The sequence below is a fragment of the Pyxicephalus adspersus genome, chromosome 8 (assembly GCF_032062135.1).
Source record: "Pyxicephalus adspersus chromosome 8, UCB_Pads_2.0, whole genome shotgun sequence".
Classification (NCBI taxonomy): Eukaryota; Metazoa; Chordata; class Amphibia; order Anura; family Pyxicephalidae; genus Pyxicephalus; species Pyxicephalus adspersus.
The window spans coordinates 61994060-62021389 of record NC_092865.1 but is presented as its reverse complement, the minus strand read 5'-3'; the positions used below and the strand labels follow the sequence as shown (position 1 = coordinate 62021389).

The following is a 27330-nucleotide window of genomic DNA, read 5'->3' as shown; positions in this document are numbered from 1 at the left end:
GAAGATGATCATGACACCTCTCAATCAAACTCTTATGAGTGTAGCCCCACTACCACTTGTTTCAAACTTACTAAGAGCTTTAGGACCCCTTTAAGAGTTGTGGTTGAAAACTGTAGCTGGTAACTGTTCCCAGCCGCCCCTCTTCAACTACTAAGCTGTGAACCGCAGAGTTTGACAATTGCTTTGTCATGACGTTGAGGTGCAATTCTTCCTCTAGAGGACAAAAGTGAATTGTCGCGTTCATGAACTGTACTGCAATTCACTTCAATTGCAGATGCATGCAAAGGTGTGCACAAAATATTTCCCATCCACTCCAACTCAGTTAAATGAGAGCACGGTTGAGCCTGTAGTAGAACACTGGGGTCAGCCAAGTCTACAATGGCCCTTAAACTTGCAAGCAACTGTGACTTACATACCCATCACAAACCTAAACACAACAAATGTGTTAGATTGTCTAAGAGGATCAATATTTTTTTTTTTACACCGCATTATATGTATAAACCTACCTAATTTTGGATATAGTGGCAAGGTAGAGGAAAAACTCTGCTGCGTTCTCTCCCCTTCACTTGCATTGTGATCGTTCATCATTTGTCGTTCATGGATGGATCCATGAACGACGGAGGATGGCCACTGCACATACGCCTCATTTTCAACCCATACTAGCCCTGAAGTGATATTCTGAAGAGAAACATCTGACCTGTGTACATAGCCATAATCCTTAATGCACTTTTCAAAACTAAAAGAAAAAAATGTCACTTTTACCTGCCAAAGGGTGCATAGTAATAATATAATAACCTTTACATTTTAAAAGAAAGCCATTAGGCGCAGACCCTAAAAACATAAAAATGAAACATCACTTACCCCCAGACCTTCCTCATTACTGATGAAAACAATCCCCACCATTTATAGACATACACCTTGACTTTACCAGATACAAGCAGCAATCGCAGATGCATGGCTCTTCTATAGAAGGTAATGGCAATCATGTGTGCACCAAGTGGGGACATTATTTTCAATGTAAGCTCTGCGTGAAGGTGTAAATTAACAGCGATTACACTTTATCATATTCAGATATACCTCCCTAATAAATTCTAAATCCTACATTTAATTTTGCTGCACCTAACATACAACAGGTAAGAGGTCGTAAGGGCAATCATGCCCAGTGATCCCAAAAGGAGCTCATTATTATTATTTTCCAAATAGATGTAAATATGAATTTCAGGCTTACCTTGTTTCCCAATAGTGGAGATTCTTCTTCTAAGCTGAATGCCATTGCTTTTTTTTTTTATTTTTTATTTCACCCTTTTATTTGACATAATAATCTATACAACCTTCTGAACCAGTGCAAGCTTTGCTTCATTTCAATGCAACTACAAGCACCAATACCTTAGCTCCTTCCCATCCGTGCTGCCTAAGTCTATCTCAGTTATTTGTTAGCCATCCAAAAGAAGCTATTCTCTGGTACATGGGCTGAAAAAAGTAATCTAAGACAGAAAAGGCAGGACATTTCCCAGAGTTCAGCTTTAGGAGGATCTCACTTGTATTGTGAAATAACCAAGACACCCATCCAACTGGTCTAATTGTTATTATTGCAATTTTACAGCCTTTCAGCAGCTGGAGAACCACAGTCTTCCAATGTTTGATGTTCCTAATATTAGGATGAAGTTACCCTGAATTAGCCCTTGGTTTTTAGGCATCTCTGAAAGTGGTTTTACTGCATTGGTCAGGGAACTACCAAGCCTTTTCATTATTATTACCAAGGATGACAATGAATGAAAAGTCCTTTTTTCAAAAGCAGTGACTGCAGTTTTCAGTGTGCGCAAAGGCTTTACATGCAGCATGTTAAGGTCAGTCACCTGCTCAGCCACATCCATGTGCTTTGAGTGCTTTCTATAAACCTGATAAGCTGTTTTAAGCAGCTTTTAAACATCTTTTGCATTTTTACAAGCATTTCTAGGACAAAATGAACATTTTTTCTTTTAAAAAACCTAGAAAGCTCTTGTAAAACTGCCTGTACATGTAAGTTTAATTCTAGTACTGCACTGAAGATGTAACGGGGGGTGGGGGTGGGGGGTGGGGGTGTCTTTTTGAGGGGCAGAAACAATTAATCTTGACCTACATAATATTTTTAGATGATTAAGGCTTCGTACACATGTGCAATGGTTCTCAACTAATATCAGCCCTGAGCCGATTATCAGACGAAAACCATTGCTCGTGTGTACGCCAGAATCTGGCGTGTGTACAGCGCTCGGCGTTTATCGCCTGAACAACTGTCCTGGCTAATCCACAGACGATGGACTATGAACGATCTTCATGGAAATGAAGGAGGAGAGAGCACAGCAGGGTGCCGCTCTGTCGTTCTTCCCTCTCCATAGAGCACAGTGCTGTCGTTGGAAAGGATTGTGAAAGATCCTTTCCACCGACAATTATTGCACGTGTGTACATAGCCTTAGAAGTGATGCTGGTTTTGCCTTTTAGACTAAGCACCAATGGCTGTCACTGAATTGGTAATTCTAGTTGTTTGATTTGACATCAGACTGATTCTGTAATCAATTTGCTGTGCAAAAATCCTCCAGGGCTGAATGGTATACCAGGACTTTCCATGTTATTTATTTATTTTTTTTAAAACAAAAAACTTGCAGGTAAGCATTTACAGATGCTACACATAAATATAGTTTGGTAATCACCAATAAAAAAGCATAATTTAGTCATGGAGGAAAATGTATGACAATGTTTTAGCCATTAAACCAGTGTCCACACAACTGAGTATGTGTAGATAAAAATCACTTTAAAAATAATTGTCTTCCTTTTTGCTTTTTATTAGCTTTTGTTTCTTTGAATTGTATCTAGGAAACTGTTAATCTATAAGAAAAAAAATAGTAACACCTTGTTTTTTTCTTTACACAGTAAACATATATTTTGTGTATACACATATTGACAGTAGTTTGAAAGCTGCTTTCTCACCAGCATGCTGGTGGAATCGCTTGAGTAATTCTCATCTATCCCAATGCATAACATAGCAAAGGATAGGGGTGGATCTCATCTTCGCAGTCAAGTCTGTTTGCTACAGTACTGTTGTCCGTAAATAATGCAAGACATGATGACACCCATTTAAAGAATCTTACAAAAGTGCTTCAGATACTGTTCCATTTTTGGAATGCAAATACTGTACAGGTAACAGGCAGTCCAGAACTTGTTAAATATCACTCTCGATCTGTTTTTGTGTGTTACAGTCCGTTTGCTCCATTTGTTCACAGTCCATACTGACTTCACTTGTGTCCATACTGCAGTCTGAGATACTGTCCGAGTGGTCCATTTGTTCAAATCTTGTGGTCTGCTGAGTATCTCTGCATCCCTCTGCAGAATTTAATAAATGTCCTTCTGAAGGAAGCATGCCTTCCCCTCCAGAACAGATAACTGATCCTTTGGCCTGTCGGATGCAGTTCAACCACTGCTGTTTGTTGAAAGTGTCATTTGCTTGTAGAGAATGAGACTGTGTATGAGAGCCGCTCTTGCAGCCTACCCGGAAAAAGTTTTTAACTGTGAATAAAAAGGCAAACATGTTAAGTACAGAACTTTTTAAATATAGAATTTAAATTTTTTTATATATATTTTTTATAGTTTAATACATTATTTTTATACAAAACCCCACACTAGTTTGGAACTACTGAAGATAAGTAGACAACATTTGCCTATTCTGTACTCCAAATTAATTAGAAAGGAAGCAATGCTTTGTGCAATATATTCAGTCACAACATCACAAAATGACCAAATACAAAAGCTAACTTGTAACTTGCCTTAGCATGACTTACTGGCATTCTAAAAAGTATTCAGACGCTTTTGTTTATAGCTATTCAAGTTTTATGATGGTTCTGAGTTAGGACTGAGTATGTGTTAAGGAAAAGGCTGATGTCTCACGTATGTATAAAATGTGAGGCCTACATACAAAATGTCTTATATTAAAATGTATTCATATAAACATAAATGAGTAGGGGGTTCTAAAAACAACAACAAGTGCAAGATGTCTACCTTATCCCAAATGTTAGATGTTGACAGTGGCAAGCGGACAATTCACCCCTCATTTACCATTTGATATAGAAAGGAGTAAGATCAGGGGTGAGTGTAAGGACATTTTTCAACACTTCAATAAAATCTCTGTGTGAAAACCAGCACCTCCATCCAACAAAGGCTCTCAAACAAAACGTACACAACCCGACTTTCAGAAACTGCATATCTGTGTATGCCTAAGTGTACACATGACTCCGGCCTATGCTTTTTAGCTTATATTTGCCACAGTTGTCTGGAAACAGATCCTTACCTCACTTTTCAAGTACTAGGTCAGCAATTTTACCAGTTTATTATTTGTGTTTTATTTCCCATTACATACTACAAGTTTTATCAAGGATTAAAAAGGGAAAATATTTGTTCCAAACGTACTTCTTTCATTGTTACTGAAAGCACCTCGTAGAGACCCTGCAACTCGAACTTCTCCATCCTGTAAATCTTCCAGTGTAAGATCCTTCACAGGAATTGGTTGGCGATAAATTTGATAGTAAAGTTTGTCATTCTGTGTGATGGTTCTAGTAATAACCAGAACTTCTTGAAATAGGAACACATGAAATTTCTGGAAGACAAAATAGAAGAACTGGGATAAGTAAAAGACAGGTAATGATTGATGGATGAAATTGAATGACTAGTGTAATACAAGGCTGAGGCCCTTTAAATCAACGACTTAAAGTGAATTTATGCGTTTACCCAAACTGATCAATGAAAATAGGTTAAAAATTGTACCCCTGCTGATCATATTAGCTTTTTCTGCCAGTGCTCTCTTTGAATTTCCAGATTCAACAGAAGTATGGAAATAATGTGGTCCCGCCACCTCCTCCCATAATTTAATGCTCTGTACCCTGTATAAGGTCCAACCAAGAGCAACTTATAATTAAATTCATATGAAAAATGTTGTCACAGACGAACAATTAATGCACATAGCTTGTGTGGAAACCAGATATCTCCTTAGATTACTAAGGCTTCTTTAGAAAAGTACATGCAATAAGTGTCATGAAATATTTGAGGACATCTAGCAGTAGTTGGTTATATTCCACTGGACTTGTTCTCATAATGTTGAAGTCATTAGAGCTGAAGAAGTAGCTTGATCTTCATCATTATAATAACCAGTTGAATGTGACTAACTACTACTAGATTTGTCTATAATCTGGATGAATGAGAACCTTCACGGGCATATTTAGGGATGGTAATACATGTACCATTATACTTGTCAATCATGTTAGAAGTACAAATAACAAAATAATCGGAGGGGCAGATCAGGAGTAACGACAGTGATCAAAGTGCTTTACTTCTGTCTGATGTCAAACCATGATGTTGTTTAAAGGTCATTACAGAGGGCCGGGTGGGGGTTTTGCAATGCTTGATGTGCCTGATGTTAATAGAAGAAAGATTTTACTTTACATGACCTGGTTTTAGGCTGTCACATAAAAGAGTTGTGGATTAAACAAGAAGCACATGACCTTTATTGGTCATTAACATTTGGAAAATGCCGCCAATTAAAAGTAAAACTGCCATCAGATGCTTTACATGAGAAACAAACAGACATAAGTAGAATGTCATTATACATATTTGACCTCAATATGCAGATTTGCATGTTGTTTTCACAGTCATTAACTACTACAAAGACCAATATGTCCAAACATTTGGATCCCCTCCAAATATCAGATCAAAAATGGTCAAACTTACTAAATGTGCACAAAACAAAAAACAAGTCACCAGATCAGTAAGTATTAGCTTTGCAAATTACCACAATCTACCACAGATTGCCCTCCATCCTGAGACTACACTGAATCGCCTAAAAACCAATGATACCCATCACAAATTCAATACTTTGTTTACTACATTTTTTTAAATCTTTATTGCAATATGTTTTAAAAAGATCAAATTAGCAATATTAACAGCACACTTACCGCCCCTCTGTTGTTCTTCAGTTCTCCATGACAGCTCAGTGCTCGGGAATTATCAATCAGTGGATCCCTCTGACACTCGTCGAGATAAATCAGCCTCTCTTTGTAATAATGACATTCCGATTCCCCTGTCTTTATATTAATTTCAGCTACGATTCCCTGAACTATGTTAATCTGCAAAAGAACAAGAAAAACATCAATCAGACCCACTCCAATTTTTTACATATAATATTCAAGGAGAATGAATGAAGGATAACAGTGTCATCTCTACATGAAATTTTCATTAAATCCATACTAAAAATAGAAGAGCCAAACAGAAGTAAGTACATTATTTAAAGGCCCTGCTCATTCTTTTTTTACTTAATTTAACTTTCCATGGAAGTCAGCAAGCATAGAAATTAAATATTCTGACAACGGATTGGTAATAAAACACATTTAGGACCATGCTAAATGTTCCTCAGCAACGCCATACATCCGCTCAGGACGTTATTAAAAAAAGGCTCTTTCCAAATGTAAATATGCCAGAAGTGTTTAATAAACTCCTGTCCAACTAGAAAGTAACACTGTATTTATCATACAGATCCAGCAACTATTTCCCTTACTGTACCATGGATCTGGGCATCATAAGTGGTACAAGTATTTGGTGTTTTTTAAAAAAACTGCTGAATATCATCTTCATATTAAAAAAGCATACCTGAGTTTATTCATGATTCAATAATATTAATAAAAGTTGTTTGTGTAAGTGTATTTTTATAAGTCTCTTTTGTATAAGACACCATCTCGAGATGCTCTGTTGTTTTATATAGACACACATTGTATAAAATAAATTAGAAAATAAACGTGTGGTTGTTTTGCATGTAAGATAAATATAATTTTCAGTTGGCAGGGAATAAAAAGTAAAACACTTCTACTTACAGCTTCCTCCAAGTGTTGCTGGTCGGGGTGGTCATTTGGGGTATGCCTGAGAATTTCTTTTAGTAACAAGTGGTATTTTACTAGTCGACTCCTGGGAATGTCCAAAAAATTCCATAAATCTAATTTTCGACTAAAAGGTGACTCTAAGCAGCGCTGCAGGAAGTCCTGTACTCTGTGGTCCTGTTTCTTAAAGTCCAGAAGGGCTTTTGCGGCCACCTGGTTACTACAATAGCTGTCATATGAGTTCAAGCAGGGCAGCTGTGGGTAAAGATAAAATACAGTTATATAGTATCATAAAACCTAATTTTATCAATGTTTATTTTACAGCAAATTATGACACGTAAAATAATAATAAAGAAATATATTATATAGTATATAATGATAATGAATATAATAGTAAAAAATAAAGCTTTTTGTTCAGTTTAATGTTTATTCTTAGGAAGTGAACTGCAGATGTTTCCAAATATGAACTTAAGATTCTACTACAATTGTTTAAAATTACTTTTTGTGTTGGGCTGCTATACCTCCAACAGCTTTCAAGTATACCTGTTATGATACCTTAGTCAGAAATACCAATGCAACAACTTAACTGGTTACAACAAAACTGTTTTACAATGTACTGATAAGTCACTGCCTGGACCTGCATTAGATGTGTGAACTCCAGGCAGTCCAGTCAACACCATGTCAGATGTCTAATTTAATCACCATGCATGTTTAAATTGGATTAGGTTCCATCATTTAGCCACCTGGCCAGACTAGTGTATTTACTGTACCATAACAAGGGTCTGTTTTTGAATCTGACAGAAAGCCAAAAGTCAATCTTTTGTAATCAGTCTGACTACTTTTACCTGTATGCACTTCAACTTTCCTACTGACAGTATAATTGCTGCATATGGTCCCCCACATTATTTTTACTGACATACTGAACCGATGATCAGATACAGTATGCTTTGAATGTGGGAGGAAATCTTTAGACAAGGAGAAATAGCACATACCAATTTTTTTTCAGGATTAACATGTCATTGTAAAAAGTGGTAAAAGCTGGATTACAGACAAGTAACTAATTACACAAACTTAAAATGTCTTATCTTCCAAAAGGCTTGTAATTCTGTGCAGCTATATCTGAGCAAATATACACTTATGTCGGACGTTAAAGCCAGAAGGGTCACACCATATTCTCTGTTTAAAGTATGGAAAATCAGTGTCACACTTCTGTCTGCTAATTGGACAATGAAGAAGCAGTAACAAACTGATCATAAAACTAAATCTTATGGTTTGCAGCCATTGTACAATTTAAAAAAAAAATTACAAACATTTTCTGTTTTATGGCAGTAAATGCTTACAAACCTTCTTCTGCAGTAAGACATTTGGTGCTATTTTGATTTGAGCAAGTTTATTTCCGTTTTATTTTTTTAAACAAATTCACAATTGTATTTTATGGTGTTTTTTATTGTTTTTATGTCATTCTACCTTAACAACCTTGATGAAATAACTACAAGATGAAGTGAATTGGTATTAGCGGTTAATTGGCTGCTGAGAATGAAGTGAAAGAAAATAGCTAGTTAACTCACACTAAATACTCATAACCATATCCCATAAAGCCCTGTTGGGTCTAATTTATAAACTTCAAGAAACTGTTTTGAATGTGATGAGGGGTCATGAAGATCAAAGGGAACCACAAGTAGAGAGTCCTCAAAGAATAGGGCTGCTGGTAATTTTCAGGCTTCCTTTGTCTTGCTTCCATCCAAATGATAATACCCCTGACATGTTTCATCAGTGACAGACAGTAAACACAATGTCACCACCACTAAATCAAAGACTATCCTGACACTCCTATCCTTTCACAACTGCCAGTAACAGGAGCCTAACAAACCCAGCCTGACAGCCTATTGAGTCTTAACAAATGAGCTAAAATAACTCCTGCTAAGTCAGACGCAGTTTTATGCACACATCCAATGCCCGATCCCGCTTTATGATAATCCTTTCTTAGCGGTCAAACTTTAGGTGCTTATTTAGAGAGAATTGGCGTGATGAATAAAATATAGTCTGCAGCAACAAAAAAAAAGTACAAAACTATACCTTCATGAAACTAATATTGATAGATACCGTGGTACAAGTCAGCACTACATCAGTGGTTACAAAGTACAAAACAAGTTGTATTTTTCCACTGAAACAATCTCTTTAGTAAAACCATGAGTTATTGATTCAGCACAGCCAAAAATAAAATAAAAAATTCTTTAATGGTAAACTCTTCAAAAACTGGTAAATACAAATATGAAATACAAATGTAGAATCTTTTTGTTTGCTAAAGGATTAAACAGCTTTGCAAAAGTTTGCAACCTTTAGGGGAGACGCCACATGTAGCATCTAACCATGTAGGCCCAATGCGGAATGAATAGGGGCAGTAGTATATGAAAGATGTATATATATCTTTTATATCTACATGGGATTCAGCTTTTCACTATGTATTTCTAGCAGTAGGGCACACAAATGACATTTGTGCCACAATCCTCTGTTAAGAGTAAAATCTTGAGGACATATATTAATTTTACCTATTTCTAAGTATCTCCTATAGTCCTTTATGTGACTGGTCTTTTACAATTATCTCATCCTGTCATTGCTCATGTATATTCCTCAATCATGTCCGCAAGATGAAAGTTTGTGTTTATGTGTCAGTCTGCATTAGTTTCATTGTGATTTTATCATATCAATTAAAGTGAAACAAAAAAACATACAAAACACAAATAAATGCAGACAGCACTTGTGATTCAAGGCTCTTATTTAAATGTTAATTAAGGATGCCTTAAGGAAGGAATGCATGGCTTCCTGAAAGCAAAGACCTTGTAATTGCCCCTTCGTGTTAAAGAGGAACAAAGAATGAAAACAGGTAATACACAGATTTAGATCTCTTAACCCCCTAACCTATCATTGCCCATATTATGGAGCCGGATAATGAATCCTACTCAAATAATAAAGTTCTCCTGTGCTGGAGGCTGGGTGTGTCAATTTCCTGATAACAATTTGCAGAATACAATGTATTTGTAACTGGTTGAGCAAGTTAGACCGCCCTACATAGACAAAGTCGGAGAGCAGATGACAGCCATTACTTTTACTATAATGGAAATACAAAGCAGCTCCCACTACACCTGTTTAATAACTAACTACTGCTTTATCTTAAATCATTATTATCAAGCTGGTTTCCTACTATGCCCCATTGGTACTTATACATGGATTTCCTCGTTATATATGCCTAATGAACCAGGGTTTTTTGACTGCTCAGGAAATTAACGTCTGTGATTTATTTTTTTATCTTTCTGGTGAATACATATTCTTAATAGGAGTGCAAATCAAATACTGGTTTATTTAGACATAACATTATGTTTTAGAAGCCTATTAGAGTTAAAGTATTTGCAAAGGCAGAACTTTATGAAAAATTTTTGGATAGACTGGGAGGATTAGGCCCTCTATCAGGTTTGTATGACTGTTGTCCTAGCTGGGAAGACTGACCTCTCCATTTACATTCCCATCACTTTTTCCAAGACAGAAAGTGAAATGCAAAGCAAGTGGGAAATTTTACAATAGCACATATTTTTGTGACAACTATCTAAAAAAGTTTTTTTTTGTTTCCTGTTGAATCTCTCTGTTGCAGAGGAAGTGAAATCTCCCCAGTGGGAAAAAAAATAACTGTGGCTCAACAGAAACTAGAAGAACTACCTGTTGTGAACTGGACACCCAACGACAATGCGGTCACAGAAAAACAACAGATCTTTTAATCTTTTAATCAAATACACACATACTGATCTTGTCTTCCCCCTGAGCTTATTATATTGTAGCATCTGAAATAGAAGCTATAGCGATAACTGGGTGTTTTAAAAAATCTAGCATTTTCATTACATTTCCTTACTAGCCCTCCAATAATAAACAATGCTACCGAAAAGTCAGATGCAAGTGTAAATACAAAATGAAATATCTGTGTCCACTTCAAGGTACAGGCCCCTCACATTAGTTATAAATGGTGTTCTTTTTTATATCAGAAGTCATATTTAAATAAAAGCAAACTATCTTGGTCTGGTTTGGAATTCTCTTTTGCTGACATACAAGTTAATCACAGCAATTCCTTGAATCACAATTACATTTGCTAAGCTCTCTGCTAGTAATATTGTCTGAGCACTGAGTCATCCCATTATGTAATCATTACAAGGGGCTGCTGGTAAAACTGGTGATACCTCATCTTCATCCAACATGGATAGTGAGACAAACTATATTTCCAACATCTGTATTTTGCTATGTAATACCAAGAAAACAGGAGTTTCACTTCCTTATTCATTTGAGGAAATTCCACACTGATAATACATTCTATAATGAGTTTATGTTATAGACGGTTTCCTAATCATTGCTAAAATTCTATTTTTTTTTTTTTGCCCACTGGAAATTACCCGTAAAACACAAGAATTTCCACAAGGCAACGCATCTCACAAGATGGAAACTGGAGGCATACATCAACAGTTCCTTTTTGCAGAGGTCACACAATTCTCGCTTTAACTATAAATGATTATTGTCCATTTATTTCCACTTTCTTTTTTCTGTAAATGTATTGGAAACAACAACCTAAATGTATATGATGCATAAAGACTGAGGTTCCATTTAAAAAAAAATAGAAAAAAATCATTTTAATACCATGGTACACTAAGCCTATGTCAAGCACTTTAGTATGCCTATCTTTCAAGATTTACACTTGGCAAAAAAAATCTTTTAAAAACACTTTTAAAAAAGTTATAGGATTAGATTGCATTTTGTACCTACTTAATAGGCTTTCCTAAACTGTGGACTGAAGCTTTCAAAACAGTTTCTTTAGTTGAAGTGTATTTATTAAAAGCATTCCCCTTTACAAGCACAGAAGGCCCATTTTGACACTTTGTCATTGACTTGCAAATTAACTTTAGAGTGGGATTAGACAAACCACTAAACTACAAAATATATTTTACAAATGTTTATTCACATTGGCAAAATCTTAGTTTTGAATAGATACAAAAGACTGTATATATTTATATAAATACACATCATAACTTACCCAGCCAACTAAGATGTGCCCAACGTGTTCTGTAGACCCATCTGGTTTCCTGACAGAACGTAGGCGTTCCAGAAGATCTAAACACAAAACACAGACAAATTGTAAAAATTCTTTTATTGAAAGGGATGCCAGTTAAGTCATAGGAGACAGACCAGAAATTATACCTTCGTGGAGGGGAATGAGGGAGTCCAGGGTGCCAAAGATTTGCATGAGTTCTTGTTCTGTCATTATGGAGAGTTTTAACATTGGGTCATGATATGCCTGAGAGAACAAAAAAAAAAAGTTTTCAGTTAGCCAGAAACAAGAGCTGTCCCACACAATGACCTTCACTGAGTCTGTATAATAATTTAATAAAACTGGGTAAAAGCTCAAGGTTTGCACAGTAGATAAAAGCAGAGAAAATATATAATAAGTGAAAGAAAGAAAGATTATCCTTATCCTTAAATGTAATTGCAGGGTATTCAGAGGATGTAACTGCTATGTTCTCACAATATATTCTCTACAGATTAAAGCAGCACCTTCACATACTTAATGTTAATTTAATCTTTTGCTAGCCTACCTTTTTTGCCAGCTTCAAGTCTTCTATTAGGTCTTCCTCTCCTTGAGATAACTCAAAAATTGCCTGTAAAAAAAAAAATAATGAAAAAACATGATTAGTCACCAATGTGATGTCAAACTAAAGCATGCTCTGATAACTAAATTGTACACTTCTAACTGTACAAAACTATCATTAGGAAGTAAAAGTATTGCTTTTTTGATAAGTAATTCACCTTTATTATTACAAAATTTAGCAACTTTGCTGAAGTCTGTAAAAATCTCTAGGATCATTTTTTTTTTTTGTTTCGTGGAGTACATGTGTATTTTATTCAATAGTTGTAAACTAAAAGTCCTTCTCATAAATCCCACCTCAAAAAAAAAAGTGTGGCAAAAAAGGAATAAACATTTTTTTTAAAGTCCAGCATATAAAGATCAAAGTGCAGAAGGACCTGAGAACCAACCCCCCTCCCCCAAACTCCTGGCAAATCCCAATTCTATTAAACTTATGAAGCATTTGACACGTGTGATAGAAAGACGTCTGCCTGAAGGAGAGAAATGACCAGATTTCCAATTTATTGGGCATCCTGTCCCTAATCTCTGCAAGGGGTGCTCTACAGGAATACAATTACCCATAAATACAAATATTCTTCTCTAGGAAAACGTGATCTTTTAAAAATGGTCATGGTACTTCTGAATTATTTTACATTTGGTATTCTGAATAATATTAAATAGCATTGTACCCTCCACAATAATTGTTTAAAACTAAAAATACTTTGGTAAAAGCAAAGCAAAATCAGAGGATTCCTAAAATCAACATGACATGCTGGGACCTGTAGCTCTATAAAAACGTGCAATAACAGTAAAAGCTGTGAATTTATGTGCAGTGTACACAGCTGTGTATATCATTACATGCCAAAGTCTTTACAGAACAGTAACACTGTATTAAATTCATCCTTTTTCAGTTTAAACATTAATTATAACACAAACCTCCTGGCGCTTGATTTCTTTGGAAGTGAGCACTTGATTAACACAAACATCGAACGTCTCACTCCACAATTTGCTGTCTCTACGTTTTGTGATCGGAGGAGCAGCATTTCTTGACCAAGGTCTTGGTGTAAAAAGATCTGGACGACTATCACCCCGAAAGCTGATAGAACGCTAAAAGTAGAATGAGAAAAATTGTCTTATTATAACAATTACAAAGGAAATAAAAAAAAAAAAGTATAAAGTATAAAACATTGCTCAAAATGGTAATATTTTTTGATGGCTTAATAATTAAAATAAACATTTATTTCCCAGCCATTTTTATGATTCATACACCAAATAATACAGGCAGAATAGTAATTGCATTTTCTCTGAAATACCATGGTGTAAGGCATTTACAACCGCTAACTTTAAAACGAAGGAGCAGCAACACGTTTAAAAGAATATAGATCTGTGTAATATGTTGATTTTATGTGTCTAGGGATTTGCTTTAATAAAACTGTAACACCTTTTTGAATGGTTTGAAGGTTGTAGGAAATATGCAATGCAACAGATGTTTAAACAGGCAGGTACAGAAAAGCTGTTGCAAGCAACATATAAAGTAAGGAATCTGTAAGCAACTGGCTTTGATAAACCGTGAAACATCAAGGTCACCTTTTATCATTTTACTGCTGCATGGTAACTGTGCTTCCTTATTTATTGACCTTACTTTTGTCCCTGATTATTTTTCAGGCTGTGGTGATCTGGTCCTTACATCTTTTTGAAATTTTGTTGCCCAAAGTGCCCTTTTGTAAGGGGAATAAAGTACCCCATAAAATCACATTGATTGTGGCAGTTTTACAGCCTACTGCAGCCTCAGGGTAGAAGAAATACTGGTCAGTCATATTAGAAAAAAAAAGAATAGGTCAGCCCACTAAAACGTATGTCATGTTTGGCAGATGCTGGAGACTTAACGTCCAGCTAAACCCAAAATCAAAAGTGGGAAATTCTAAAAGCCAACCGGTTGATAAATAAACATGGAACTGGTAAAGTTTGGTTCCAAAGGTAATACTTATAATGGCCAATCAACATGGATACATGAAAATGTGCCTCTTCAGTTTTAGGTTTGAGCTTTAGTCTCCGTGCAGATTTTTTATTGCCATAAAGATTTAAATCAACCAACAAATCTAGTGGGCTTTTCACCACTTTTATTCAATGACCAACACAGGAAAAATGTCAACTGTAATACATTTTTTTTACTTTAGACAAGACCCAACTTTTTTTTGTCCTGCTTTGTTTAACAGGGAATGAGAAAATAATCCTCTGAGGAAGTCACATTTTATACAGAGTCAGAACTATTAATAACGGAGCCAAGGAACCGAAACTATATAAGGAATTGCAAGAGCCAAATTAAGAGGAAGCATCAAGCGGATAAAGTAGTATGTAGTAATATGTTTCCATTGAGTCAGTGTGAAAATAAGGGATAAGATGGGAACAAATAATTAGGACATAACTATTTTACATAAATGTCATGCAGTATCCATGCACAAAGACTGGGGCCTTAAGTATTCAGACCTCTGTTTCACAATTTCAGAATTTTGCTCACATCAAAAAGCAAAGAACAATTGTTACATGACTTCTGTTTGTTCTACATGGGCCAAATTCACATACTGGACAAAGTAACATGAGGTCTGAACTTACCTTTTTTGTTGTTTTGACCCACCACCAGACTAATTGAAAAATACTATTTGCTTCTGATTGGGGGGCACATGGCATTTTCGCCCCCCCATAATGCAGACCTGGTGGCATGTTCAAGTATTGTCACTTGTGGTTGTGGTAAGAGTCTTGAGAAGTACTGAGGAACCTGTTCTTATTCAATTCAGGGCAAATAAATAAGGTGGCTTTATATCAGGTTCCTATAGCACCTTACATTTTCCCTCCCTTCCCTTTGTGCTCCTCCCAGAATAATGCCAGTGTAAGCTATAGATTTGATTGGATCTTCCTAATGCCAATGTGATTGCTTTTGTGCCATGAATAATCAATTACCAAGGGGGGAGGGGGTCATATGCTCTCCATATCTTTTAGTACTAATTATTTTTCTTTGTTTTTAGAAACAGAGTTGGAGGTATACATGTATACAGGGTCTGCCATTAAACCTGTAACCCAGATATTGGACCACCAGAAGTTGCTTTTACCTATAATTGCATGAACAGATTTTGGAACTCAACATGCTTGCTACAGTTTCCTCAACCATCTTCTTTGCTCTATACTCAAGCCCACTCCGACATCTCAAAGGAGCCGTAGGACTTGCATGGGCCAACAGAGTCCTTAAATGATATTTTTGTTTTTAGCTTTTATTTCATGATATCCTCACCTAAGGCCTCTATTAAAACAGATTTTCCCTAACAAGTACAAATAAACATTAAGCTAGAGAAAAAAGGAAATAAAGCAGACAAAACAATATAAGCCACTAAGAGCAAGGATTAATAAAGCTTAGGAAAAAAATAAAAGAAATATAGCATATCATAAAGTAAGCCTTTTAACAAGGTCACAGCTGCTTAAAGCTAATCTTCAGTTTCCCCCTTTCCCCCCCAACCCCCATTCTGTCTAATTGAATACTGACATTAAAAATTGCACTTTTTAGATCACTCAAAGTTGCAAAGTGCAACTTTAATTCTTTCTGTACAGAAGGTGGGGTCCTTCTTTGGGTGTCTATGAAACTCTGTGTGTAATGTGAACACTTTATACTGGCTATTTAGTAATGGAGTGCTCTCAGGGTCCTGAAGGGGGGACTGTATCAGCAACACCCCTTCAAGGGGAGTGGGTTCAGTTGAAGTTTGATTATCATTTCGTAAAATAATGCAGGCAAGGGATCTGGATTATGGTTTCAGGTGTGTATACCTTGCACCACAAGGTAAGAAAAACAGGCAGGATGAATTAGAGGTAAAAAAGGGTTAATTTTGGCCTGGAGAAGAACTTTATGCTGCAAAAGGGAAGCTTAGAAATTTAGCCAAAACATAATTTAAACTTTCCACATTGGTGCTCACAACTGTAACTAATAAAGCTTCTCTTTCAGACCTAAGACATATTTTCCCTGACCTCTCCACTACGGGCAGCTTCTGCAAAGTATTAAACATCTGTCCCCCAGTGTTACTCAAGGAGGCTGCGTCTGCCAAGGTGGGATCTTTCCAGGCCAGTGACTGTACACTATTTTCTGTTCCAGTCACGCTATACGCTGCTTTTTGGATGAAACACAGACAGCCGAGGTGACTTCAGCAACTCTACTCCCAGTCTGTAAATGCAGCCTTTGTATGAGGCTTGCAGCCATATGGAGGACAGGAGGCACCCAGTGCGCCAACTCCCCAATATATATTACAGAGGGAAGTCTGTCATATTGGTGCTTTTCCCACACATACAAAGATACACATGTAAAAAAAAAAAGTTCATGGGGAATGCACACAGTAAGATTTGGTCACAAGAAATCCTGACGATCATTTTTTTTAGGATTATATAGGTGCAGTATATAAAATAATAGTATGAATATTTTATTTTATACAAATTAATATATTTATTTTGAAGACACACACAGACAAGTACAAAAAATACCTGCTGATCCGGACAAGAATCTAGTTTCCTATTAATCTACTATTGGGGATGAACAAAGATTGACACCAACCTGTGCTCCAACCATGATAACCAGTGTAATAATTCATATGAATCGCCCTCTGTTGATTAATTTGATGTTTGAATTTTGGTGTTAGATTTTCACGTGATCATTTATACAAACCTTATATCTATTATGCAAAACATAGCAATTATAAAACCAAAATCTCATTTACCTGCAGCGACTGGCTGAATCTCTTTAAAGGAGTTGCCCGTACTGGTGGGATGAGATTCGCTAGTGATGTGACCCTTGAAAGTGGTTTAACCCGTTTAGTACTTGGTTCCTGAAAAGAAAGAAAAGGAAAGTCCATGTGTCAGATCTGAGTCCACAAAATTCATCCACCAATATAATAACATAGCATTTTTTTTGCTATTAAAGTTGGGAAGGGTTGCTATCAAGTTTTTGTGGCCATCAATGTCCCATTTATAAAGATTTTCCCATCACTTTTTGTCTCAGTGACATAACAGAAAAGAAACCAAAAATTCTCTATTATTTTCCAGATTTACTTTTTTTAAAAGGAGATAAGATATGACAGCCTCATAGTTCTCTTGGAATGTGTTCACTTTAAAAGTATGTCTGTCAAAAAATTTTATATTCTGTTTATGTATGTATCCATCGGACGGACACTTCTTACACATCCCACTGCCAACCGAATGTATTGGTTGTTTGGGTTATTACTATGTTCTTTCACTTTCTGGATTTGTTGTTTTTTTCCCTATATATTTTATTCTGGTTTTGATTTTTGTGTTTGCTTTATGTTTTATCCATATTAAAAAAACAAAAAAAAGGGTTGTCTGTCAGTTTTTCAGTTAGTTTACTTGAAGTGTGCTGGGACGACTAGACTGGCATAATTAAAAGATGTGTTGACACCTTTTTTTCTTTAATCAGTTTGTGGGCTGAATCACTAATCAGCTTATCAACTTAAAAAAAACAAAACCGCATGATGTCTTTTATGGCAAGAGGTGAGAGTCATTAGGTCCTAGTTAAAAGATAGGATTTTGAAATGTAAGTCAATGCTCATTGCCAATTTAGCCATTTTTTAGACTGGACGATTATTTCTGTCATATTTTTACATAGGCAATTATTAGTTCTCAACATATCAAACAAAGCAGGAAACACATTCGAATAACAGTTTGCTGGTATTTTCAAAACACAAATAAAAGACTCTGTAATTTCACTTTCATGTGACAGGAAGCTCCTGGTATCTTGTGCCGTCTATGCCAACCACCCCCCATGCCATGAGAACGTACTTCCACGTCTTCTATTGTATGACAGTCTATGTTTTATCTTCAAAGTAACCTGTAGTTTGTTCCTGTTTCCCTTCTGGAAGACTTCCCCCAACTTGTTGCAAGCAATGTACAAGGCTAATCCACAAACAATGTCTGAACTAGTGTGTATTTTCTGTTTGCATTCTACAGACAGTCTGCTAAATGGCATTTTCCTGGCTCTCACAAGTTCTAAGAGGACTTGGCAAGACAGATCATATAAGCAGGCAACATGCTATGTATATCCTGGCTCATGACATTCTGCTGCATTACATTCTGATCAGACAATTATTTTAAACATAAGTTCTCCCAGATAACAATAAATTGCATTTATCAATAAGAATTATCTGGTTTGCACCAAATTTATCTGATTCAACCTTCACCAGAGAAATAGAGAATTAAAGTGACACATGATTGCAATTATATTGCATAATTTAACTTTGTTTAGACCCTTGAATTTAAAAGATGCTACAAGGCCAATAAAAGCAATATAGATAAAAGATAATCCCGTTACCCACTACAATTAGATGCAAAGTATAGCGTATAATGTAAATGTTAATGCCAAATAGGTTGTGGGAGACAACCATGCTCATCCATGGAGTGGCGTGTATATAAATAAATATATATAAGTAAATATATATATATATACACACACATATAAATTTATATACATTATATATATTATATATATATATATATATATATATATATATATATATATATATACACACACATATATTATGGTATGCTGCATACTGATATTGTTACATTATAACCTTAATCACACAAACAGCTCTGCTGCTAGCTTTGTGCACAACCGAAATGTCCCGATTGTTTTCCAATCATTTAGGAGTCCCAAAATACATGGCTGATATTCCACTCTGACATTACCTTTTCTCAGACATAAAAATGATCAGGATTCCAGTCGGCTTTGTTTGACTGTTTGTACACATTATTTGAATACTGCGTGTTCGGTATTCACAAGTTCTGTCTATCCAGATCTATTTGTTTTTATTAGTTAAAAAAAGTCAACCCAGGTGTACTAATCTTCACACATTATAGGAAATCTTTCTAGGCAAGGATAAAACCATCTATCCACACCACCATCAAGTAATCCAAGTGAAGAAACCCTGAATAATCATCTCATTATAATATTGCTTCATATGCTTTGTACAACAAGATTTGTTTCCTGTAAAGCAAAATAAATACACATTTAACAGCATAAGGAAAGACTGTTTTAACAATTGTACTTATTTTTGCAAGGATTTTACTAAATTTTCTAACAGAAACAATTACCAACTAAGCAAAAATAACTTGCACATTAATTCTACTTTCTAAAGATAGAAACGGTTCTTTTTTGTCTTAGAATGCATTGTGAAAGTTTTTCTGAAGTTTATTCTGACTTTATTCAAATCTGAAGCTTTCCAAACAAGTTGTAAACATATGTAATCTAATTACGGGTTGTATTTAGATTAGTGTTCTGTCACTTGCCTAGAAGGCCTGTTTTACAGCTGTCACACTCCCAGCACTGTTATGATGGGTAACTCAACAGATAGTTTGTTTGATAGACTGTTTACAAAAAGGATGTCAACCTGATGGACTTGTCAGAGTTACAAAGAAGCAAATTAGCTCAGCAAATAAGCAAGATTAGCTACAGAGCATCTGCTAATACATTACAGACACCTGAACCTATATCATTGGGAAAAGCCTAGCCAAACTCTAAATAAGAGATTAGCCGTGTGTGCGCAGTTCATTGTGTAGGCCCGTGTCTACAAACAATATTGTTCCTCAACAAAAAATCAGACAAAAGGCCACGCTATGTAAACTTCAGGACAGGTAACGCCATCTGGAGATTTAGTTCACAAAATAGAAGGCCAACTTGGGAGACTATGGAATAAAATTAGGAAGGAAACCATTAGGCTGAATAGTTTTGTGACCTTGGTCGGTATTAACATTAACATTCCTTGGCTGTTGGAGGATTTGTTTGTTACAATAAACTGTGAGAGCAAGTGATATTATGATATTAGAGGGCAGTCTGATGTCTAGGCACAATTTAAAAAAAAAGAAAAATTTAAAGAGCACTGCAAGGCATTTATGGTTAGTTATGCCAAGTGGTGTGAAAAGTGGCTACATGTTTCAAAGCAGGTCTGCTTTCTCTGTTTGACACCTTCACCCTCACACAATCAAAACAAGCCTTCCAATTTGTCTAATCAACCTGTTCTGCCCAACAATAGCCACGAAGGTGAGAAGACCACAATATGCAAAACCATCAGGGCCTTTTGTGTGTCTAGTCTAGACTGCACATGTGCAGTACACATGGGATCCTTCACTATTATTCACTGATGTGTTACCAATCAGGACAGGAGAGCAGAAATGTAGTTCAGAGATGGCCTGATCAAAAATAGGATTTGTATCCAGGAGCATCACTTCTAATTATATCATATGACCAGACACAAACAGGCAATCTTTTAATTACAGCCCATGAGGCAAACTGTAGGGACACCAAGTTATCTTTAATTATCTTTTCTGTATCTAAAAGATTAAAAGAGCTTGTCATGATTGAAGTATGGGAGTAGCCATTGTTGACTTAAGTGAGCCACTGGCCAATCAAGCAAGTATCCAGTGAAGCATTTGGGTTCGTATTCAGGGTCAGAGACAGATGGCAGCTTGCTCCTTCAAAACAAATCAACAATGGAAGCTCTTTAAAGCTAAGTACACACGTCCAATGGTTCTCGCCCGATAATCGGCGCAGGGCCAATATCGGACGGGAACCTGGCTTGTGTACAGCACCTGTCGTCCATTGTCCGAACGACCGCCCTGGCGGATCCACGGACGATGGACGAATAACGATCCTAATGCAAGGGAAGGAGGAGAGAACACAGCGGGTGCTGCTGTGTTACTCTCCCCTCTCCATAAAGCAGAACGGAGAGAAAAGCCCTCGTTCATGCATCGTGCAATGCTTAGTCATTGGAAAGGACAGTGAAAGATCCTTTCCAATGACTATAATTGTACGCGTGTATGCAGCTTTAGTTCTGTCCTGATTGAAGTTTCCTTTAAGGGAAGCAAACAAAACTTCTCTACTGGGTATTACTTATGACAACAAACTCTCATGGTATTTTAGGGTGCCCATATGTGTACTAATTTTTACATGTAGACATTTATAACCAAAGATGTAGACTCTGTCCAGTCAACTTTGTAAAATCTGCAGAGGTATGATGGCATCTACAGATAATCGCCTAACCATTTGGTATTTATATTTTTAATTGGAAGCCACTTGAGAATTGTGATGGCTAGTAAGCATGAATTGCCGCAGGATAAACTGCTTGCTTTCATATATTTCACTAAATTCATATTCAAGGATGTATTTGCAGAGGGGCAGCAAACAGGAACATTCATGTGCACACAAACTGCAGATAGGGTTCCTACTGTGTCCCAGTGCCGTTGCTACCAACAATTCAAAAGCTGATAAATTACTCCTAACCTTTGTATAAACCTATATTCACATTGGCCTATTTCTACATTAAGCATTTGAGACTGGAACATGAGTTTGCATTTTTTTTCAGCTAGATAACACTTCAGAGCATGGAGAGGTGATGAGAAAAAAAAACATCTGTTCGCCTCTAACTAAGGGATGACATCAATTTAACTATGACATGGTAAGCAGACAACTATTATTTTGCAAAATTGTCAGAACCCTGTGCTTGTTAAAAGATTAGTTTTTTTGATTCTCTCCATAGGGGGCTATATATGTGGGCTCGTAACCAAAAATCCATAACTTTATAACTTTTCAACTTTCAAGTACATCTACTATTTAGTGCACACTAAGCAAACTCTTAAGGTGCGTACACACTTCCAATTTTTATCGTTCAAAACGAACGACGAACGATCGATTGGGCAAAAAATCGTTCGTAAAAAAGTAACCAACGACGCCGACGAACGAGGAAAGTCGCTGGAAACGAACGACCGGACCGGCGGATCGGATTGGACGACGATCGTTGAACATCGTTCGTGTGTACGGTCGTTCGTTGATCGTCCATGGTCTGAGCATGCGTAATGAACGAACGTTCGTTCACTTTCCTGTCGTGCACATAGTTCCTCTATCGCTCAAACGATCGTATCTATTGTGTGTACAATATCTACGAACGATCGTGCCGTTATCTCTATGTGCAGGATCGGTGCTATACGATCGTTCGTAGATATCGTGCAGGATCGTTCGTCGTTCGTTTTCCAACGATAATAATTGGAAGTGTGTACGTAGCTTTAATGTCATATGCACAGTATTGACCCACTGCCAAACCATCAGTATAGAACAATAAAGTATAAGTAGAAATATTCCTCTTTTTAGCAGTTATTTAAACTCCATATCCAGATTGTTGAATGTTTTAGACAGAAATTGCCAGGCTGTAAAAGCATGAAATTTGAGTTGTTGCCTATAGCAGTCTACAAGGATTCTTGTCTAGTTAATAGCAATTCCAGTTTCATATGTATCTTTAATTCTTTTAATTAATTAGACCCACTGTATAGATTATTCAGCAAGTTTTGTATAGAGAGACATCTCTTACTGATGGCAGACAAAATCTGCCAGAGCTTGGCTAAAGCTTCATTAAACTGAAAATGTTACTTCTAGGTAGACTGGTCTTTTAATACAATAAAAAACTTGCAGTGCAAATCTAAACAAATGGATATGAAGCAAACCATACTTTTAGCTATAGATTTAAATAATCACTCTGCAAAGGATAAATAACTTAGCTCAGTGAATGTTTGTTAATTTACTAAGCAAAAAAAAAAATACATGCACAAGGAAATATTAAAAAACATGACTTTTGCTTGCACATGGTTGGGTGCCCAAAGTCATCAGGCTCCTCCCATTCTCTAAGCTTTATTATCCTTTGCAGAGTGATAAATCAGCCTAAACTCCTTTAGCAAACCAACACTATTGTGTTGAAATTTGTTTTCTGGTCACTGATCCACTGCTCTTGATGTACAGAAAAGAGGAATATAGCTTTAGCTGTAGTCAGGTCATATTAAATCACATTCCCAGAGTATTGATTAGCTTTCTTTTCAGTTTCAAACTGTCAGACCACCCACGGCCCACTAATTAACAGACTACTGGAGAACACACTCCAAGGAAAGTCAAGTTTGATTTGGCCTTTTAAAGAAAGATGAGCTGTGTACAGGCTCTCTGCCTTTGTGTTGGGAATACAAGACCCAGTGACCTGGATAACATTAACCAAGGAATCACCGTCTTGGCCCAGGTGCAGTACAATAGGCCAGCCTTTCACTTTGTACTTTATGCTCCAACAGACAACAAAACGATCCTCACTTCATCAGCGGAACTAAAGCACTCAACATATCTGCATCCGTTTCTTTATGAGTTCTTTCAAGGGATCATTACAAAAAATGCTTTTTTTTGAAATAAGACAAGCATTAGTTCTACAAAATCAACAGGGTAAATGTATCTTGTAGTGCATTTACTCAACTAGGTCAGTATTTCATTCCAAGGCACTGTATAGAATGCTTTTTCATGGCTGGTCATTGGATTCACAATAACTGAAGATCCTGAATGTTGGTCCCTAGTGCACCCAATGTACAGCCTGGCCAAAGGATGATGATGAGCAATACAAATTTTCAGCACACTGGTCAAGTGGCAAGCATTTAATCTTGGTATGTGCTCTGACCTTACCTGACTAGTGATTGTGCTGCAGTTCTATTTTGCAGAACCAATCTCATTTATCATATTCTGTGTCTACATGTTCAAGATAAACTCTAGGTAAAACTTTTGGTTTGTAGTAGCAGTATAGAAAATTTAGGTTTCTTCTAATTTTGGTCAAAGTGACCACCAGTACAGCAATAAACAAGCAAGGTCTGGTGTGTGCTAAAACTGATGAAATATTTAATTATCATAGTAATTACACAGTATGTATATTGCACCATCATATTACGCAGCACTGTACAAAGTACATAGTCGTGACACTAATTATATAGTAAAGCAAATAAAGAATGCTGTAAGCCAAAAGAAACTCAATGCAGATACGGTATTTTTTAATAAAAGGCCCTACAATGCTAAGCACTTATGTACTATATCTCTGGAATATTAGAATCATTAAAATTCTTATATGTATAAGCTCAGAAATAACTCATATGACAATACTACCCTAAACAAATACAGAAAATGAAATGCCAGAAATGTCACAAAAAGGAACTACTAAAGCATGTTTTAGCTGTCACAATTTTATTTTAATGCTTAAATCCCTATGATGAATAATTTTGTAACATATTTTCCCCTATGGACAAACATCTTCTGACTCCAAAGAGATTGGCCAGGAAGTTTATCTAATCTATTGTAATTTGCTGAATAAATCAGCAGCGATTGTTGATGCTTTAATGTATCATCAAAAACCTGCACAATCCCACCAGTAGACATGGTAAAAGCTTTTAAAGTGGTTTAAAACCATTTGTGAATCAGTGTCTGCTTTGGGAAAATGGCCTTTATTCCTCGTAGCCTGAGGGTAACAATTTTAGATTCTACTAGTGGGGAAAGTGATCAACCATGCAGCAGACATTATAGCACAGGGCAAACTTAACATATCTAAAATGCAAACTGATTTAGCTATGAAGAGACTGCTGACCTCTCCATCAGGAGGGGACGTTGAAAAATGTGCTTGATGGTAGATGTGGAACTTATCAAGGGATATTGCATGACTGATATATCCAACCTAAAAATTTGTGGATTTAGTAAGTTGGTACTGAACCCCTGCAGCAATTAATGGATACTATTTTTTGTGGATTCCAGTAAACTGAGCAGAACTACACTGGTTAACTACTCAACATAAAGCCAAACAAGGTTAAGGTCACGTTGTTAAAAATGGCTTTTGTGCTAAAGTGAGTAAGGCTACCTAAACACATTTGTTTCCAACGACAAATATTGCACTTTTAACAACCAATCATTTGATAATTGTTAACAAAAAAAGTGCACGAAAGGCCAATGACGCAGATGAAATAGGAATGTCGTTGAAACTGAACGACCCTCCTAGCAAATCCTTTTGGGCGATGATTGATCGCTATGTATTGTGTGTCCGGTCAGTCAGTGATCGTGGATTGTTCTGCGGTACATTTTCCATGTCACTTCCTGCATCGTTCAAACGATCCTATCTAGTGTGTGTACATAATTGGTGGATTATATTTGAACAATCGTATCGTTACAGCATGTACAGAATGGTGCACTATACGATCATTCAAAATATTCGTTGATCTGTCGTTAGTCATTCGTTTTCTAACGACAATTATTGCATGTGTGTACCTAGCCTTAGTTTCTAAATCAACCCAAAATTGTAGAAAAGGAAGTGTGAGCAAAAGTAGATAGTAGCCTCTACAATGAATCAATTTGTCAATATAAAATGGAAGCTGGGAGGGCCTATGCTCTCTCTACTATTGTTTTATTCGAATCGGGTTCTACCAGATTGGTTGAGTTCCTCTAATATTATATTAAGTTTCACAGCCCCCACTGCCACCCTATTTTTCTCTCCCGTCTCCCACCTAATTTACACCTGATCTAAGCAAATTCTGACAAGGCTTTGACAAAGGCATGGCACTGTGATCAAGTTCTATAGCAGGCTAGAGTGAAATCTGACCTAAAATGACCACACTGTAAGACCCTAGACTGGACTGGTAAGTCATCACACCCACATCTTACTGGCCTGGGTGGCGGGGGGCGGCTTTGTGAAGACACAGTTCCTGTGCTCTAAATAGGAAAGATGACTTTTAGGGTTTACTGGTACTTTGAATAAGCCTAATTTTCACCATTCACTTGACTTCTTGTTAGCCAAAGATGAAGGCATAGTTTAGTCATGTGTGAGTTGAAAAACTCCAGAAATAGCAGGAGATTGGTATATATCACATCCAAGCATATTTAATATAGGTACATCGATTTTTCCTTATTGTGAAAACCATATAAAGATCTTATCTTCTATACAGCTCAATGTCTAAACCACATTATTAGTATTTTACTGCAAACCTATTACCCTAAAATCACACAGGGTCAAGGAAATCCAATGTATTACTCTCAGATGTTGTATCTTGCCAGCATATTAGTTTCAATTTACCCTACACGTTACCAAGTATATTCAGCGTTTTAGAGGCAAGTCTATGTATTCTATGGCTGCCTGCCAATGTTTTTTTTTTATTGTTACTAGTTTACTACTGGCAAAACTGGACCCAAAATTACAGGATTTTAGAGAGTCGCCTTCAAACTTGACAGGCGTCCAAGCTCACTCTAACTGGTAAGTACAGGAGACCCCATCGGCCCTAAAGCTGGAAGCTATCAACACTAACTTCAATTAATGTTGCTTTTCAAAACAGAAGAGTGTTGCATACTGAAAATAAAACACCTGAAGAATATGAGATATCGCATAAACTGACCATACTGCATTCTGCAGGAAGGGTGTAATATAGTATATGTCTCAGACAATAAATCAGCCTTTGGTTTAAAGCATTCTTATGTAGGCTGCAAAGCATAGGAAGTAAGAAATTGTATTATTTTACATAGCTGTACCTACATACATGAGAAAGGCCAGGTCACGTTGCCCTTTTTAGATTATAGGTTATCTTACCTAAAAGATGAAAAAAATTTCTCAATCACTGGTAGAAGGTATGTTCCATGACTGATCTTGTGGCTCTTTTTCCTCTAAAGAGCATTTCTAGACAACCTCATATGCACAACAAAATGTTTGGATTTGGTCTTTTCTGCACCATAAAACACTACCAATACCAATACATTACTTGGGTCTTTTATCACTTATTTCTTAGAGGATTTGGGGAGGAAATCTAATTCACTACATACAAAAGACATTGCACCAACAGTGTAACAACCAATGACCTTTATATATAGTTTGCTTACTAACCTGACATGTTACTAAATCTACGTCTATGGATTTAGTAAATGCT

General features: G+C 36.4%; 1 protein-coding gene across 2 annotated transcripts in view; it reads right to left on the bottom strand.

Moving 5' to 3' along the window:
- Positions 1 to 2588: 2588 nt before the first annotated feature.
- ARHGEF3 (Rho guanine nucleotide exchange factor 3) overlaps positions 2589 to 27330 on the bottom strand; it is a 110797-nt gene continuing 86055 nt past the window's right edge. For both annotated transcript variants that reach the window (XM_072420900.1, XM_072420901.1), the window contains 9 exons: positions 17298 to 17405; positions 13483 to 13653; positions 12518 to 12580; positions 12123 to 12219; positions 11959 to 12035; positions 6888 to 7145; positions 5976 to 6146; positions 4438 to 4624; positions 2589 to 3540 (listed from right to left, as the gene is read on the bottom strand). In XM_072420900.1, coding sequence (XP_072277001.1) covers positions 3197 to 3540; positions 4438 to 4624; positions 5976 to 6146; positions 6888 to 7145; positions 11959 to 12035; positions 12123 to 12219; positions 12518 to 12580; positions 13483 to 13653; positions 17298 to 17405 — 1476 coding nt within the window. In that variant the 3' untranslated portion in view covers positions 2589 to 3196. The remainder of the gene's footprint in view (positions 3541 to 4437; positions 4625 to 5975; positions 6147 to 6887; positions 7146 to 11958; positions 12036 to 12122; positions 12220 to 12517; positions 12581 to 13482; positions 13654 to 17297; positions 17406 to 27330) is intronic.